Source organism: Mesoplodon densirostris, chromosome X (assembly GCF_025265405.1).
Source record: "Mesoplodon densirostris isolate mMesDen1 chromosome X, mMesDen1 primary haplotype, whole genome shotgun sequence".
NCBI lineage: Eukaryota > Metazoa > Chordata > Mammalia > Artiodactyla > Ziphiidae > Mesoplodon > Mesoplodon densirostris.
In genome coordinates, this window is record NC_082681.1 from 121,357,697 (window position 1) to 121,374,643 (window position 16,947).

Genomic DNA, 16,947 nt, shown 5'->3' on the forward strand with positions numbered 1-16,947 from the left:
TTTATGTGCCTTAATGCTATCGTTTTGAACCACATGTCCATGAGCTGGAAAATCAGAGTTCGTGTTTCCTTTAAGACAGCTAATTTACACCAGTTCTATGAGTCAGTTTGAGGTGGAGGCCGTTGTGTTTGGAGGAGTTTTTCATGCCCCTGGCGCCCATATTGTATTATGTGGCTTCTATGGAAATATCAAGTGACAGCGTTAACATTGAAAATATCCATGTGTAGCTCCTCTTAGCAGAAACTCAGCTTGTTAAATGGATGGCCCCTTTCTGTATTTCGCTTGCAGTAGAAACTTGACTTTTTTTTTTTGGTCGTGTGTTAATTGGCTGACTTTAAGACTGCTTTCAGTGGCTTCTTTAAACCAGGCATTAGACTCTGAAGTTTCTAGGACTGAGGGAAGAGCAGGGATTTGCGTCCCTCCCTCTGTTTCTAGATACCTGGCACCTGGGCTCACAGATTGATGGCGAGTGGGCATTCGTGATGGGACAGCATCCTCAGAACCGTCGTGAGGCGCACGTGGGTGTTGGTAGATGAGTTGCATTTGTTGAAAAAGGTGTGCACGAAAGCGCTGAGAGGTGTCAGAGCTGAAGGCGTGGAGAAAAACATACACTGACACTCAGAGATATTTCAAATACAGTGGGATGCAGGCGGTGCTAGAGAAAAGCAATGGTTGTTAGAGGAAACCAGAGAGGGGGCCCCAACGGCAGAGAGTGTATGTGTGTGCGTGCCCTTCCATACCATCTTCTGTGCCTACACAAGTGTGTCCGTGCACACACGCTCTCCTTCTCTCATTCATTTAATTGTATTAGGCCCTAACATATCACTTGAATGTTGAATGAATCCATTTATTCATTAATAAGCATTTGTTGAATGCATACTCTTGATAGGTTCTGGATAATAGGAGTAAATGAAAGAGTCTCCGGTGGGAGTTAAGGAGGGAGGGAGGTGGTGTGTGTGTGTGTGCGCGTGCGCGCGCGCATGCGAGCGTGCATGCGTTTGCAATGTGGGGATCATATACATATTATGTGATTTGGTCTTTTTACTTAATGTACGATGGGCACCTTTTACACATCAGTACACATAGAGCTGCTTGCCCGGTTTAATTGGCTGCTGAGTTTCCCATGGCCTGGATAAACCATGATTAATGGAGCCATGCCTTCGCAGTGGACTTTCAGGATGTTTCCTGTGTGGGTCTCTGTGTGTGTATGCATTTGCTATTAGAAGAAAGGCTGCCCTGAACATGCTTACACATATATTTCTTCCTACTTGAAACAAGTATTTTCTGTCTTAAAGAGGACTAAATTTAAAATCAAATATACGTCATTTCTTGTTGGCGTCTAGCCCTGCTCTACTGTTACGTAAAATTGACAGTGGACCATAAATTTGGAAGAAGAGAGCAGTTAGGAGTATCTCAGGCACTGTTTAGTATCAGAGATGCGTCGGGCTACAGTGTTAGTGGAGAACGAGACACCTTCAGCACAGCAGCAAGACTACAGGGGCCACCATCTTCCCACCCCTGCAATAGGGCAGGGTGGCATTGGCTTTTTTTTTTTTTTTTTTTTTGCGGTACGCGGGCTTCTCACTGTTGTGGCCTCTCCCGTTGCGGAGCACAGGCTCCGGACGCACAGGCTCAGCGGCCATGGCTCACGGGCCCAGCCGCTCCGCGGCATGTGGGATCTTCCCGGACCGGGGCACGAACCTGCGTCCCCTGCATCGGCAGGCGGACTCTCAACCACTGCGCCACCAGGGAAGCCCGGATTTTTTTTTTTTAATTGGTGAAATGCACATAACATAAAATATACCATCTTAACCATTTTGGCATTGGCTTTTAGTGGGCACCCTGCTTAACATCAAGTTGAGGCTTTAACTCTTTTCCTCCACCCTTCTGGTCCTTCTTCAGTGCTCCTTTGGGAATTTGTGTTCACAAAATCAGGGGCTCACAGACAGAATGTGGACTAGGTGCTCATTAGTTCATTCATCCATCCAGTTCTCAAGAATGGATCACATGTCTGCTCTAATAGACACTGAGCTAGCTACTGGGATCAAAGACAAGTAAGAAAGGGTCATTGGCCCCCAGTATCACCTGATGATGATACTGTGTATCTACCTTTCCTTCCCTGCATATCTGATTCCTCCCACCATGTTTTTCAGACTCTCTCTTTCATTGTCCTCTGTTGGGCCCTCTGCCTGCTTCTAGGCTCCCTCCCCCAAGCTGTTCTGCATACCCCTTCGCATCAGGCACTTCTCCCTAGATCACTGTCCTCCTCACATCTTCCTGTCACTTCTCTGCCCAGAAACCTCCTCTGGGCAGGATCTCGTAAAATTAAGTCCTCATCCTTCGCTTGGTATCCAGAGTCGCCCAGAAACACACTCCTGCTCTGTCTTCCTGGTATTATCTTGGGTTGGTGGAAGAAGAGGGCTGCAGACCACAACTTATTTTACTCATGGGCCTCATACAAGTTATCCAGGCTTTCTGGGCCCATCCATCAAGATGGGGCCAGCACCCCTAACCTCATAGTGCTCATGTGAGGACTTGAGGGGACGCACACGACATGCCTAGCACGGTTCTTGGCACATAGCAGACACCTAGTCAATGTTCATTTCCTTCATCTCCAAGATTCAGTTGATTTTCCTCATGTGACTTTTGACTTCACCCACCTCCCTTCCTGTCCCCTGTGACTCAGAGGCCCTACTAAATGGTTCCCTCTTGGGTCTACATTTTCCTCCTGTATTCTGGTGGGACTTGGGAGCACATGAGCACTGGCATAGCTCTAACCTCTTTTCAGATGAACTTTGCCTTTGAAAGAGAAAGCAAATGGATTTACTGTATTCTGTCATGCAAAGATGTTGATGATACACATCCGTTGGAGAATCGAGCAGGCGCATCTCCAGGGACCAAACAGTGCTAGTTAATTAAATACTGTACATTTCCACTGCAACAGTCCAGCCACAGCCAAGAGAGGTCTGTAAGGAAAGACCCATGAGTTCCTTTTTTCCTGGCGTGCCATCAGCTTCTGAAGTGGCCTCCTCTTCGTCTGAGTTACATTACATTGGAAACAGGGTGATGCAAGGGAATTTTTCCAGGAAAGGGTATGATGCTGGGTCCATAAGGTCAGTGATTCAGCTTTCTCTTCCCTTGCACCCAGAATGTACTGGATATCCTGAGTAAAATGGGTGATTCTCCGCTTTTATTTAGTTCGCTTTGTATTGTTTTTCCATCCTGAAATAGGAAACCTGGCCCCTTGCATAAATTGATGTTTCCAACTCAAAAAACAGCTTCTTCAAGAATCCAGAATGCTGCTCAGTAACTTGGGGAGTTGCTGCACCCCTGGCAGTGTTTGCTAATTAATGATAGCAGAGACTACCATCTTTTCCATCCCCCGGCCTCAGGAACACATTGCCAGAGCTAGAGACTGCTTAGTACAACTGTCTCAAAGGCCTGTGAAATAAAAATCCCAGCATAGCAACATTCACCTGGGTTATGTATTAGGATAACATGGCCAAATAAGTATGATTTTTTTCCCTTTGGGGAGAAGCCGAATATAGGGCCTGTATAGCCTGGTCTGGAAGAGTCCCATTTATTTTTTGACAACTGACCTGTCTAGATGTCTCTCAACCCTGGCTCTATGTTAGAATCACCTGGGGAGTTCCTAAAATTCAGATGCCCAGGCTGCACCCCAGATCGGTGACTTCAGAGAATCTAGGGGTGGGGCCCAGGCATCTGTTTTTTTTTCCTTTTCCCCCTAAATATTTTATTTAGAAAAATTTCAAATGTACAGGAAAGTTGTAACAATAGTACAATGGACACCCATCTAGATTCACCCATTGTTAACATTTTGCTTTCTCTCTCTCTCTTTCTCTCACTGTATGTATATGTGTATACATATGTGTCTGTATGTATGTGTACACACACACACACACATTCCTTTTGTTTTTTCCTTAAACAACTTGAAAGTACATTACAGATGTTAAGACACTTCATCCCTAAATACTTCAGAACAAGGACATTCTCCTATGTAACTGCAATAGAATTTTTTTTTGCAATAGAATTAACACACTCAGGAAATGTAACATTAATATAATGCTATTATCTAGTATTAGTCCATATCCAAATTTCCCCATTTCTTCCAATAATGTCCTTTATAACCTTTAAAAGAAACCCTGAATCCAGTTAAGGATTGCATTATATTTAGTTGTTAAATCTCTTTACTGTTTTAAGATCTAGAACAGTCCCCTAACCTTTAAAAAATCTTATGCGATATTGATTTTAAAAATATTTTTTTAAACCAGGTCAGTTTTTGTCAACTGTCCCTCATTTTGGATTTGCATGATCTGGATTTACATGTTTCTTCACGGTCAGATTTCAGTTAAACATTTTGGGCGGGAGCGTTCTGTAGGTGATGTTAAGCCCTTCTCAGTGCGTCACATAAGGAGGCACCTGATGTTAACTTGTCCCATCACTGATGACATGAACTTTGAGGCTGTGTCTGCCAGGTTTCTCCATACTCAGGGGACCATTTCCTTTTGTAATCAATAAATAATCTGTGGGGAGATACTTTGAGACTCTCTAAATATCCTAATCCCCAACAGGATTTCACCCAGTGGTTTTAGCAACCACTGATTCTTGACAGAAACAATTGTTGCCATGATGGTTATAAAATGGTGATTATGTGTTTCTATCATTTCTACATGCATTAGTTGACATTCTTTTGTAAAGAAGAGCTTTCCCCTCTTGGCCCATAAACCTATCTAATCTTATCCATCCATCTAGCTGGCTCTCAACCTAGCTACCTAGTGAATGTATCATTATGGGCTCATGAATTTTTTTTGAAATGAATAAATCCTTTAGTACATGCTGTTGTCCCAGATTTGGCCAGTGGAAGCCCTACCAAGCTGAGCCTTGTGTCCTTTACAAATGACCCCTCAAGCCTTAGAGTACTTCGTTAATTTTGTCATAACCACATATTCCATTCTCACTTTGTATTTTCTTTGCCCCAGCCCTGGAAGAAGCCATTTTTCTATGGAGACCTTGTTCCTTAGGGGCTGCTGTTAGGATGTTATGGGGAGTTTTATGAAAGCTCCCCAGGTGCTTTCAGGGTACAGCCAAGATTGAGAACCACTGGTTAGTGTCCTCCAAAGGGAGACCACTTGTTCCCAACAAGGTATTTTCCTGTTCTCACGTGTAATTAGTGGCTCTGATTCATTGTTGAGGTTTAGATTTTTGTGGGCAGTGTCACTTGCGGAGTCAGGTTTAAATGCAGGCCCCTGACCTCAACCTCAGAGAGTGCAGTTCCGTAGGTCTGCCTTGCAGGTCAACATTCTGACCCAGGTGGACCCCAGGCCATGTCTGGAGAAAGTGCCAGAAGTAACCCTGAGAATTAGGGGCTTCTTCTGATGTTCCTCTTTGATTTTATAAATGTTTTCTCTTTTGTAAAACGACATCAGGATACTGCTGTGTTTCCTAGGCATGTGGTGAGGCTCCATTTGATTAATTTAGTGAGTTTCTTGGAAATATCAACCCTCTTAGTTATACTCTTGTTCTGTCAAGGAGGGTGTGGGATGAAAAAAAAAAAAAAAGACTGTATGAGTGTTGAAACTTTTCAGTTTACCCAAAGGTTTTTCTCAACCACTGCACTATTTGTTGTTATATTTTTGTGGTCATTGAATGAATTGACCTAGTCAAGTTTTCACATGTTGTAAGACCCCGGAAGGCTCTAAAATATAGATGTGTGTGCTGTTTCTGAGGCTGGGTCATGGCATCCTTTGCAGTTTCTGTTATTTCATTTTTAGAGAATGTGAATATACGACATTTCCTCCCCGTCCAACCAGCTTTATTTCATTAAAATACGGGCCCCATTTGCCAGCAGCTGTAAGGAAACGCTCCTGATTTGTGGTTTGTCACTTCCTGGTTTCACAACTTAACCATGTCCTATGTTAGCCCAGCTAGTTAGTCCCTTCTGCAGTCTCAAGACTCATAGCCGAGGATTCTTCTTAAGAACAGTCAGACAGGGGAGGCAGTCTCTGGAGTTGCATCTCCTGACTTGAAATCCCTGACCCTTCTAGCACTTTCTAGCTGTAAGACCTCTGGTAAAATACTCAGTCTCTTTGTGCCTCCTCTGTCTCCTTGTCTGTAAAAGGGAGGGTCCAAGATCTACCCTTGACGTTCAATGTGAGAATTAAATGCACTAATGCATATAAAGTCCTTAGTAGTCTCTGGCACACAGTAGGTGCTCAGTAAATGTTAGCTGTTACTATTTTATTAAACAAAGTTGGTCATGAATGGAAGGTGGTTATGAGACCTAATAAGGGAGTTGAGGGTGCCTGCCTTGTCACCTGTGTTTGCCTGTGTTCCTCTATATGAATGCATGTTCATGCATGTGTATTTTGTGGCCGTCATACAATATGGCAGTAGAGAGACGTGTCAAGTATGCCTTATGAAGTCTGCCTCAGTCATACTTTTTTTGGTCAGCCATGTGCATGTGCCCATATACATTTGCTTGTATGTCCATAAAATTCGTGTCTGTTACTTCTTTCAATTATGTGTAAGGAGTGAAGTGGTCCTGCCTAAAAAACACACACAGTGGCAAAAAGAAAAAAGCCCGATGGAATGTATTAAAACTTGAGGTCATGTGGACAGGGCTCTGGGCATGAGGGTGGTAGCTTAAACCAAAGGATTCTGAACCACAACCTGGGGCAAGTCATGCATTTTTTTCCTCCCGTTTATACCAGCTACTGAAAGGAGATGACATTGTTGTCTACATACCTCTTCAAGGAAGGTCAAGACCAACTAGTAAACATTAGTGAAATACCAAGAAAGGAAAAAATGGCAAATGACATCCTTAAATTCCCTTAAATTTAAGATGGACAGAAGCCACTGAAATGCAGTGTCTCCTAACATCAAATATTCCCCCCGAACTGGGTTTTACATTGGGTGGAACTGGCAAACAAGATTGAAACAGTAATTTGCAGAAGTCGAGGACTGGGAAGCAGCAGTGCGGGAGTTTGGGAGTGATCTGTAATGTGAAAGCCGTGGAGAAGCCCTAAGGCTGTGTTATGCAGTGTTGTGGGAAGCAGCTAAGTACAGATTGCAGAGAACTTGGGGCGAGGTGTGAACTAAATTTGTTCATCCAGCATTGGAGTGAGAGCTCTGAACTCAGGCCAAGGACATGCTGCCACTTACTAGCTTGGCGACGTCGGGTAAGTCACTGAGCCCTACTTGCCTCATTTGTAAAATGTTTGCTCATTCTGGCTCTTTTCTTTTTAACTCACGTGGTTGGCAGGATAAGTTAGGGTGATGGGTATCAGGGGTGCTTTAGAAAAGATCACAGACTATCCCAGTGTCAGAGAGAATAATTGTTTCTGCTTGGGGTCGTGTCAGGTGACCTTTTCCACCAGTGACCTCTGGATACCTCCCTGTCGGGCTCACTTTTCTTGGTCTTGTATGTTGGCAGTGTGCTTTATAGGTCTTTGTGCCACCAGTTGAATAACCTTAGAGGTAGTTAAGAAATACTGACTAGCGTGGCAGAGAGAGACTAGTAAGTGTGCTGTTCTTTCTGATTCCAGACAGGGCGTTATAGAATTCTGATGGAAAGGTTTGGTTCGAGAGAAATATTATTCTGTTCTAGGTCCTGACTCTGCTGGGTTAGTCTTTTCTCGAAGAATATATCACCTCTCCTTCACCCTTTGTGTAGTGTTGGGTTAGATGCTACTTTTTACAGAGGGTTCTATGAAGATACGAACTTACATTTAACTAAGTTTTATGACTTCAGCTAACAGTAGGTCTTTAGATGTTATTTTTAAGTCACTTTGGTCAGGACTTTGGTGACCTCTGTGGTTATGAGTGTCGAGTTTCAGACATTTGTCATGCTTACTTGTTTCGTATTCAGATTGTATCTGCAGAGTTTGTTTTGAATGTAACGTATAACAAGTAAAGCTCTTAAAGATTTATACAACTTCATCTTAAGAGGTGTATATGAGGGCAGGGGAGTCACAGGGGGTAGAGACAGGTGCCGAGATCACCTCGTCATCTAGGCTTTCTTGGCTGGAAGGAGAAATCTGTATCCTTTATGACAGAGGGCTTGATTTGCCTTCCTTTGTGTTGGAAGCCAGGGAATAGCGGTGGAGTTCTTTGCCCTGGAGACCGTTCTTCCTGACTTTCCGCCTGGGAAGAGCCATTTGGGGCGAGCCCTCTGTCCCTGGGAGAGCCTTGGGCTGCCCTACTCTGCGCGCTGACAGTGCAGTTAGCACCTGGGAACTGGCCTGAGAGCTCTGCATTTGCTCTCATCGAGACCAGCCGGCTCGTGATTTCGCACCAAGGGGTAGAGCGTATTCACGTCGTCGCCAAAGATGTGATTAGACGAGATATTGATTCTGAACTTCTGCCCTCTTCCCTCTGTTCAACTCTGTTCTTCCTTAGTGAGGTTCAGGCAGGAAAAAAATGGAACAGAGAGAACTAGGCCACTGGCTTTTGATAAATATTGATCAGTGAGCATGTCAGATGTAGCAAAGGCCTGCCCCTTTGTATGATGTCACCCTGCATGGGGGTCTCAGTGTGGCCTGTGATCACTCCTGCGGGGACTTGCTTTCTCAGGGAAAGGTTAGAAAAGCATCCCTGTAGGCAGTATCCAAAAATAATGTAAGCATTTCTAAATGTGTTTCCTTGAAGTCGTTGATCCCTTTGGTTTTCAAGGCCATGCGGTGACAGGAAGGGATGAGGTGAAGTGGTCAGCCTTGAGTGACCAACTTCTGAGCAACGCTGGTCTGGGTTCCTCTCTTTTATCCACCTCTTCCCAGCTTGGGCCTCCACTGCCGTCTGTCTGTCTCTGCCCCGCGGCTCCCCGAGCCCCATCACACGCCTGCCACATGCGTGTTCTTTCCCCCCACAGTGCATGTCTGTGGCGTGGACAGTTGCATCTGTACTTGAACCCCTCTAAGCTAGGACCTCCCTGTTGGGCCACACTGGGTGAGTGAGATGCTGTGACCTTGAGGGTCCTTCAGTCAAGTGAAGTGTGGCCCTGGTTTTTATCTTGATGTGCCTGGGTTGGTTCTGTGTAAGCAGCCAGCGATCCTGCTAATGGATCCCCTGGGACAGAGGGAAGAGGACAACAGTGGATTTGCTGAACTCCTGTGGGGCATTTGAAATGGTACCAAGAGGAGGCTGAAATGTAAATCAGCCCTTGCTTATCAGCCTGAGTTCCAGCATGTTAAAGGGTGATGATCAGTAAGAAAAAGGCCAGGATACTTTATCTTTTCCTTTGCACATTTGGGAAAAATTTCCTCTGCCCTGCTAGCATTAGAAGCAGACCATTCTTTTTCCTCTACCATATCACATCACTTTCATTAAAAGTCACCAGCAGCAAATACAAAGCCCTATCCACGGAAAACCGTTTAAGGCAACACTGTGCTCCAGCGCTTCAAGGGTGGGGTTTTGCCTTCTGCACAATGGATCGGTTTCTCATATCCATGCCTTTCTGACTCAGCAGCTTTTAAAAGACCAAGAAGCATTGCTCTGCTTTTTCCCGCCTCTCTCTCAGAGACCAGAGCTGCCATGCCTCTAGCCACGTCCCAGAGAGCATATTTGAAACAAGTCAGCTTTATTTGCCTGCATGCCTAGGACGCCTCTCTTTAAAATCTAATTTTGAGACAAGAGCTGTATCTGAATATTTTGCTTTTCCCATGCAGGCGAGCGACGGAGGCGCCGGTGCCAGGTGGCGTTCAGCTACCTGCCCCAGAACGATGATGAGCTTGAGCTGAAAGTTGGCGACATCATAGAGGTGGTAGGAGAGGTACGTGTGCCAGGCGGGTGGGCGCGGTGGCCTCGCACGGGCTGTCAGAACCCACCCCTGGCTGGTTGGCCTTGCTGTGGGGGGCGTTAGAACTCAAGAGACCTTGGACATCACTTGGTTGAGTCTCTTCGAGAGGAAATTCCTCCAGAGAGGCCTGCCACCCAGCAGGGAAGGAAAAAGAAGTGGCATTTATTGAAGACCTAGTATGTGACAGGAGTGACAAGGTTCTTTACCCATGGGCCCGTTGACTCATCGTAACCACTTTATTTTGTAGAAAAAGAAAGAGGCTCAAGAGACCCTAGAAGAGGCAGGGCTGAGGGTTGAAGCCAGGTCCACCTGGCTAGAGACCCTTGCTCTCTCCACTGCACTACATAACCTTGTTCCTGTGTGGTCCTGGCTGCTCGGAGCCAGCCCTGCTGGTGAAGTGTCCCACCAGACACTGGCACGGGCTTTTCAGGCTCCACTCCCTCAGGCCTGGGGGATCCTGGGCTTCGAACTTAGCATCTGATCATTCATTCTGATTCAACACATGTATCTGTATATAGAAATACAGTTTTCCAATTGCTTTGGTTTCTTGAATACCATTCAACCTTACAGAAACCCACGATTTCCACCCCCCCCCCAAAAAAAAGAAAGTCAGAAGTCAAGGAGGAGGTTAAGGGTTAAGTGAACTATGATGTGGGTAGAAGTGGCAGGGCTGATGCTAGCAGCCAGATTTCTTGACTCTCATATAAACATGAAGTGAGCGTGCATCAAAGCTTTATTTAACTCACTAATGAGGGCAACTGCAAGGTGGTAAGGCTGGGCTTCCCTGGTGGTGCAGTGGTTGAGAGTCCGCCTGCCGATGCAGGGGACACGGGTTCGTGCCCCGGTCCGGGAGGATCCCACATGCCGCGGAGCGGCTGGGCCCGTGAGCCATGGCCGCTGGGCCTGCGCGTCCGGAGCCTGTGCTCTGCAACGGGAGAGGCCACAACAGTGAGAGGCCCCCCCGCCAAAAAAAGATGGTAAGGCTGGCTCAAAGAGAACGGTGAAAGAGCAAAGTACTTATAACGACTGAAAGAGAAAAAAACTTGATTAAGATTGCTAAGTTAGATACACAGCTACATAGCGTCCTGCAGGGCAGTGAAACTGTAACCTCTGAGGTTATCTTTTCTAGGGGATGAATCTCTTGCATCTCTGCCGGTCAAAGTTTATTTTCATGGTTATCTGACAAGACTCATTTGTTTTGCTTTTGGTTTTCTACCGGTTAACATCTACACTAACAGGGTTGTAAACTGTCTCATAAATAGTAAATAGTGTGTCAAGCAAAGATACCTGTCCCTAGAGAATCAATTAATGGGGTTCCCAGTGTGATACTGGGAGGACATGCAGTAACCCCTTTTGCCTGTTTCCCAGCTTTGGATAATTTGTATTAGTATGTCATTCATTCATCATTTTTTTATTCCTGGTGCCAAGCAGGGCACATAGGAGACATTTGTTGAAAGCTGAATGAGTTAAAAATGAATGCACAGCAGAGTAGAACATTTGTGCCAATGGTAGAAGGGCACAGTTCATAAGACTGACACCATGGAAGAAATTCCAGAGGAAAAAATAAACAGTTGTGACTAAAAATAAAAGAGAGTTAAAATTTTGGTATGATTTGAAGAAAGTTTAGCTAAACAAAGAGGACAACAAACAGGAAAAAGAATTTGCAATAAATTAAGATGAAAAGTTATTATATATGTAACATATGAAAATATTTTAGAAAGCTACTATAATAATGATAAAGTATAGATAGATCTGCTATAAACACACATCCCACAAGGGGAAATAAAAATCTTAACCATGAGAAAATGTTCTGCCCTGATATTAATCAAATTAAGACAATAATGGGTATCTCCTTTTGAAAATCCTAAAACAGATTTAGTGGTAAGACTTGGCAATGCTTAGAAGAACTGGTGACTTTGTATATCTTTATGATCCTTGTATGAAGCTACTTAACAAGCACATCAATAGCTATAAAAGTCTGAATTAATACCCTTTAACTCAGTAATCTTACTCCTAGGAATTTATCCATGGAAATGGTCAACAGAAAAAAAATATGTGAAACATGTTAATTGTAGCAATGCTTGTGATGATGAAAAGTCATCAAGAAAGGGAACAGTTGTGTGAATTAAGTTATATTATCCAGCTAGAAGATCGTGAAGCCATTAATATGGTAAACGCAGAGGCCTTTAAATCTGTATTTATTACAATACTGTGCGTTGTAATTATGTTACATTCCACTAACCTGAGAGCTTTTCAACAGTAGGGATCTGGTTTTTAATCTATCTTTATATTCATAGTACCTGGAATAGTGCCTGAAACCTAACATATACTTTAATAAATGCTTATTGAATAAGTAAATGAATAAATGGAAGTATGAAAAGTTTTTTTCCAAAATAAATGAATATATCAGCCACAAATTTACATACAGTAGGATACAGTCATCTAAAATCTATCTTTGTGCATGTGATCAAAAATGGAAAGGGACCCAGAATTGAAAATGGTTCTGTCTTAGAAGATGATTTTTCCTTTAATGTTGTAATAATATTTTAAGAAATACAAATTAAGGTAAGGAAAATTATTAATAAATTTCTGGGAAATATTGCCCATTCTCAACTGCCCGTTGTGCACCAGGGAAACCGAATGAGGGTCGCTAAAGGAGAGGAATGATTGCAGGGCTGTTATTCTCCTTGCCTGGAAGAAGAGCTTCACCACCATCTACGGTCCCTGCCTCCTTTCCATCCCTGCCAGCTCTGTGCTAGGCTTCATTCTGGGCTTGCTTCAAGCAGGAAAAAGGAAAATTAACTGTGTAGCCTATGCTATTTGTGTAAAACAAAACATAAAGGTTTACCTTTTAATCCATATTTTAAAAATTATATCATCAAAAATTAATTTCCCTATTGTTGGAATTTACTTGTCATATTGCAGATCCTGGGCCATTGTCACTGTATAATATAAAATCTGTCCTTTTCTCTTATAATGGGTGTTATATAAATGCCATTGAGTAGTTATTGTCTAATTCCACCGAAGACTAAAAACAAAATAAACAAAAATCCCAAATAAACAAAAACCCTTAAATCACAGGAGCAGGTTGAGATAAGACCATAGTAATAGCTTTGCAATACTATAGAATCAATCTATTGGTCAATAAAAATATAACATATTGTATTGTGTAGGTGTGTATATATATTTTTATTGATTGATTAATAGATTAATTCTACAGTATTCCAAAGCTATACACACACAAATGCCCATACTCCCACCCACCCCAAGAGACAATTCCTAGGAAGATTTTGAATGTATGGACTGGTTTTTTAGAACAGTTGAATGAAGTAGAGAATCCTAAAAAAATGATATACATATATCTTAACATGTAATCTTAGCTTAAAATATAAAAATGTATATTTGTCTGCCCTTTGTCAACACAGCGTCGTAGGGCCAGGGCATTTCCCTTAACTATGGGTTTGCTGGTTTGAGTTCTATCCTATCTGCATCCATGATGCATCCTCTGCTATTCCCACTGGTTTCTTTAAAGTGGATTGAGGACAACATAAGTGAAACAATCAGGGTTAATAATTCTTCTAAAATTCTACACTCCCTCACCCCAGTCTCTTTTAGTTGTCTTTTTCTACACCTATTTTGGCACCGTTTTTTTTAAACCTTCAAATTATTATCCTATTCCTTCTCACCACTAGCTTTTTCTCTTCAAACTACATAGTTTATACTCTTTAACCAAATTGTGTGCTAGCAGGAAGAGCAATGGACGGAAACAGGTTTGGGTGGACACGGCCCTGACCCTTGGTAGGGTGAACAGCCCTTCTGGTAGAAGTTAGCAGCTCAGCTTGGATGGGTCTCTGCAGTGTGGCTAGAGGAGAAATGGAGAGTGTGGGGCGCTCCAGGGATGAGTGGGGTGAGCAAAGTGAAGGTCACTCAGGAAGCGCTCACCACACTTCTGCCTCCTGGCGGGTCTGCAGGGAGAAAAAAAAAAAAGTCACTGTGCACTTAATGGGACTGGGCTGCCAATCCAAAAGGAAAGCTAACAGGCTAAATCCCAGGTAGGCATTTTTAAGGAAATCATTGTAAATGCACACTTGTGACATTTTTGTCCAGCGTGGGGAGGATTGATCAATGCAAGCGAAGTTCTAATGATAAGAACAGAGATGGCACATGGACAGGGTTACCAGGAGAAGTGGCATTTGAGGGCCGCTGAAGTTTTGAAATTGGCTTGCTGGCCTATTTTTTGGGTTTGGTTTTCGTTTTAAAGTGCTTTGAAACCTCTTTGTTTTCCTATCTATGTTACCTAGAGCCTGGGAAAGGCGCTGCATTTCCTCTTGTGCTAGATGAGCTTGGTCTCATCCAGTCTCTCCTCGTGGTGGCCCAAGGGGTGTTCAGAGATTCTGGCTGTTATTTGTTCTTTGTGGTTAGTTTTTGAGGTATTTCCCAGTGGTCCCCAGTCAGGCTGGCTAGAGACTGAAGGCTTCAGTTTCTGACTTAGAGCTTAACTTGGCCTTGTCGTTTGCAAAGAAAGGTCACTTGCATTTCCTAGAAACTTAGGCATCTTACTTCTCGTGCCATGGAGAGATTTGGTTCTCTCGGCAGGAGTTAAAGAGACCCTTGAAATTCTTCAAAACTTTTAACTCAATCAGACAACCTCTGTGGGTGTGGATGGGCAATTTATCCTCATTTCATTTTTGGTATAAGAACTCTGAGGACTCGCATGTGCAAAAGGAGGCCTTTTTGTTTTGTGCTTGCCCATGGGGAAGTCAAGTTCCTTTAAAAGCTGATTAATTAATAGGTGATCAAAGCATACCTAAATTCTTACTCATTAAGGCACCCTTTGCTTTAGAAGGGTTTGTATCCCTTTTCAAAAAAAGATAACAGGGCTTCCCTGGTGGCGCAGTAGCTGGGAGTCCGCCTGCCGATGCAGGGGACACGGGTTCGTGCCCCGGTCCGGGAAGATCCCACATGCCGCGGAGTGGCTGGGCCCATGAACCATGGCCGCTGAGCCTGCGCGTCCGGAGCCTGTGCTCCGCAATGGGAGAGGCCACAACAGTGAGAGGCCCGCGTATTGCAAAAAAAAAAAAAAGGTAACATTAATGTAAGATTTTTTTAATTGTAATTTGATAATCTAAAGAGCCCAGGCTGCTCTACAATTATTTTTCCAAATAACTTTGGGGTGTACATCTCTGATTTCCTAATGCACAGAGATGGTAGAACGTTCATATTAAGGAGGGGGAAGCCACGTTTAGAAGCAACGATGATTAGATTAGAATCATTGGCATACAAAAGAGATGACAACTGCATAAAAGTAACATCTTTGCAAGTTTAAATGTATTTGTAATAGATTGGCATAGCTATGGGAATTATCAAATATGTGAGTGCTTACTTGGTGAGAGAAACTGTGTTTACAGAGATCCAAAGATTTATTGAACAGAACTCTGCTTTGAAACATGCTTGGTATAGTCGGGGAGGGTAAGATATAGTCAACTAAGAAGGTGACTAATAACCCGAGATACTGTTAGAGTGGCAAATAATGGTGTTGACAAATGAGAGAGGAATTTGAAAACAAAGGTACTCAGTGAGAGGGAAGAAGATGCTTCCTAGAATAGGTGACATTTCAACTGCACATGTGGAAGGTGAGGAGTGTTTGGATTCATTCAGCAAGCACAGTTGTATTGTGTGAAGCGCTGGGCTAGTCTTGAGGAAGGAGGGCAGGACGTTAGTACAGCTTTGCTCTGAGGTTGGGGATGACCTGTGAAGCTTTGGGAGCAGGTGTGGAGTACAGGAAGCAGGAGCTGGCAGATGCAACCAAATGGGGTGGAGGGAAAAATGACACTGCTGCCCACACTGAACTTTTTTTTTAACATCTTTATTGGAGTATAATTGCTTTACAATGGTGTGTTAGTTTCTGTTGTATAACAGCAGAAGTGAATCAGCTATACATATACGTATATCCCCATATCCCCTCCCTCTTGCATCTCCATCCCACCCTCCCTATCCCAACCCTCTAGGTGGTCACAAAGCACCGAGCTGATCTCCCTGTGCTATGCAGCAGCTTCCCACTAGCTATCTGTTTTACATTTGGTTGTGTATATATGTTAATGTTACTCTCTCACTTCATCCCAGTTTCCCCTTCCCCCTCCCCGTGTCCTCAGGTCCATTCTCTACGTCTGCACACCAAACTTTTAAAGGAACACCCCCTTCAAAGTTTCCTTACGTGTGGCTGTTCTAAGGTGAACGCATCCCCATAGACAATTCACTCACCTGGGAATAGTTACTGGATAAAGCTTCAGGATCTTGATTCATCAGAAAGGTTATCTTTCTGCCTTGACTTATTATTTGCTCATATTTTCAAGCTGGAATGATAGTAAGGATAGCCTAGAGTCCTTTAGGAATCTGGGGACCTGTAGACTAGCCCATAGCTGTATTGAAGGACAGGACTTTCAAGCATTGCTGAAGAATGTGTGTAAGAGCCCTACCAGAAACCCTTGCCACTGTCAGGAAAATCATGGATGTTGCTCTGTCTCATTGGACAGAGTTTGCTTAAGTCTTAAATAGAAATCATTTCCCTCTGGATGACCCTACAGATTTCTCTTTTGAGGGACCCCCTCATGTGGAATAGGCTTATTCTCAAAAGAATAAGGGGAGGGGATAAAAATCAACTTCCTATGTGTATGGAATGTTCTGGCCCTGCCTGGAAGAGGTAATTAGACAATGAAGGACATAGGAATTGGGAGAAAATATTGGCTCAGGCATTTAGAACCAAGATAACACTTGTTTGTAGTTGGCATGACTAGCTTTCCATGTCCCCAGATTAACAGGGATGGTTATTTAAAGCAATAAAAATAGAAAATAATGTAGGTATTTATGACTTCAGGAAGTGGTTTCCTCAAAAATATTTTTTCCCACTAATTCCACAAATAGAAAAGGATGTTTTCTAAAAACAATTTGTATTTTTTTCAGCAATATTCAAAAGGTAAAACTATGTCTTAACACATTTACATGAAGTTCTAAAAAAGGCAAAACCAATCATAGGTGATAGAAATCAGATTAGCAGTTGCTTGGAGGTAGATTGACTGGGGAGGAAGACAAGGAAATTTTCTGGAATGATGGAAATGCTCTGTATGCTGGTAGAA

The 16,947-nt window shown here is 43.4% G+C and overlaps 1 protein-coding gene across 3 annotated transcripts in view; it reads left to right on the forward strand.

The window, feature by feature from the left end:
- The window catches only part of SH3KBP1 (SH3 domain containing kinase binding protein 1), a 346,074-nt gene that overhangs the window by 168,583 nt on the left and 160,544 nt on the right, over nt 1–16,947 (forward strand). For all 3 annotated transcript variants that reach the window (XM_060086464.1, XM_060086462.1, XM_060086463.1), the window contains one exon: nt 9,684–9,787. In XM_060086464.1, the coding sequence (XP_059942447.1) occupies nt 9,684–9,787 (104 nt within the window). The remainder of the gene's footprint in view (nt 1–9,683; nt 9,788–16,947) is intronic.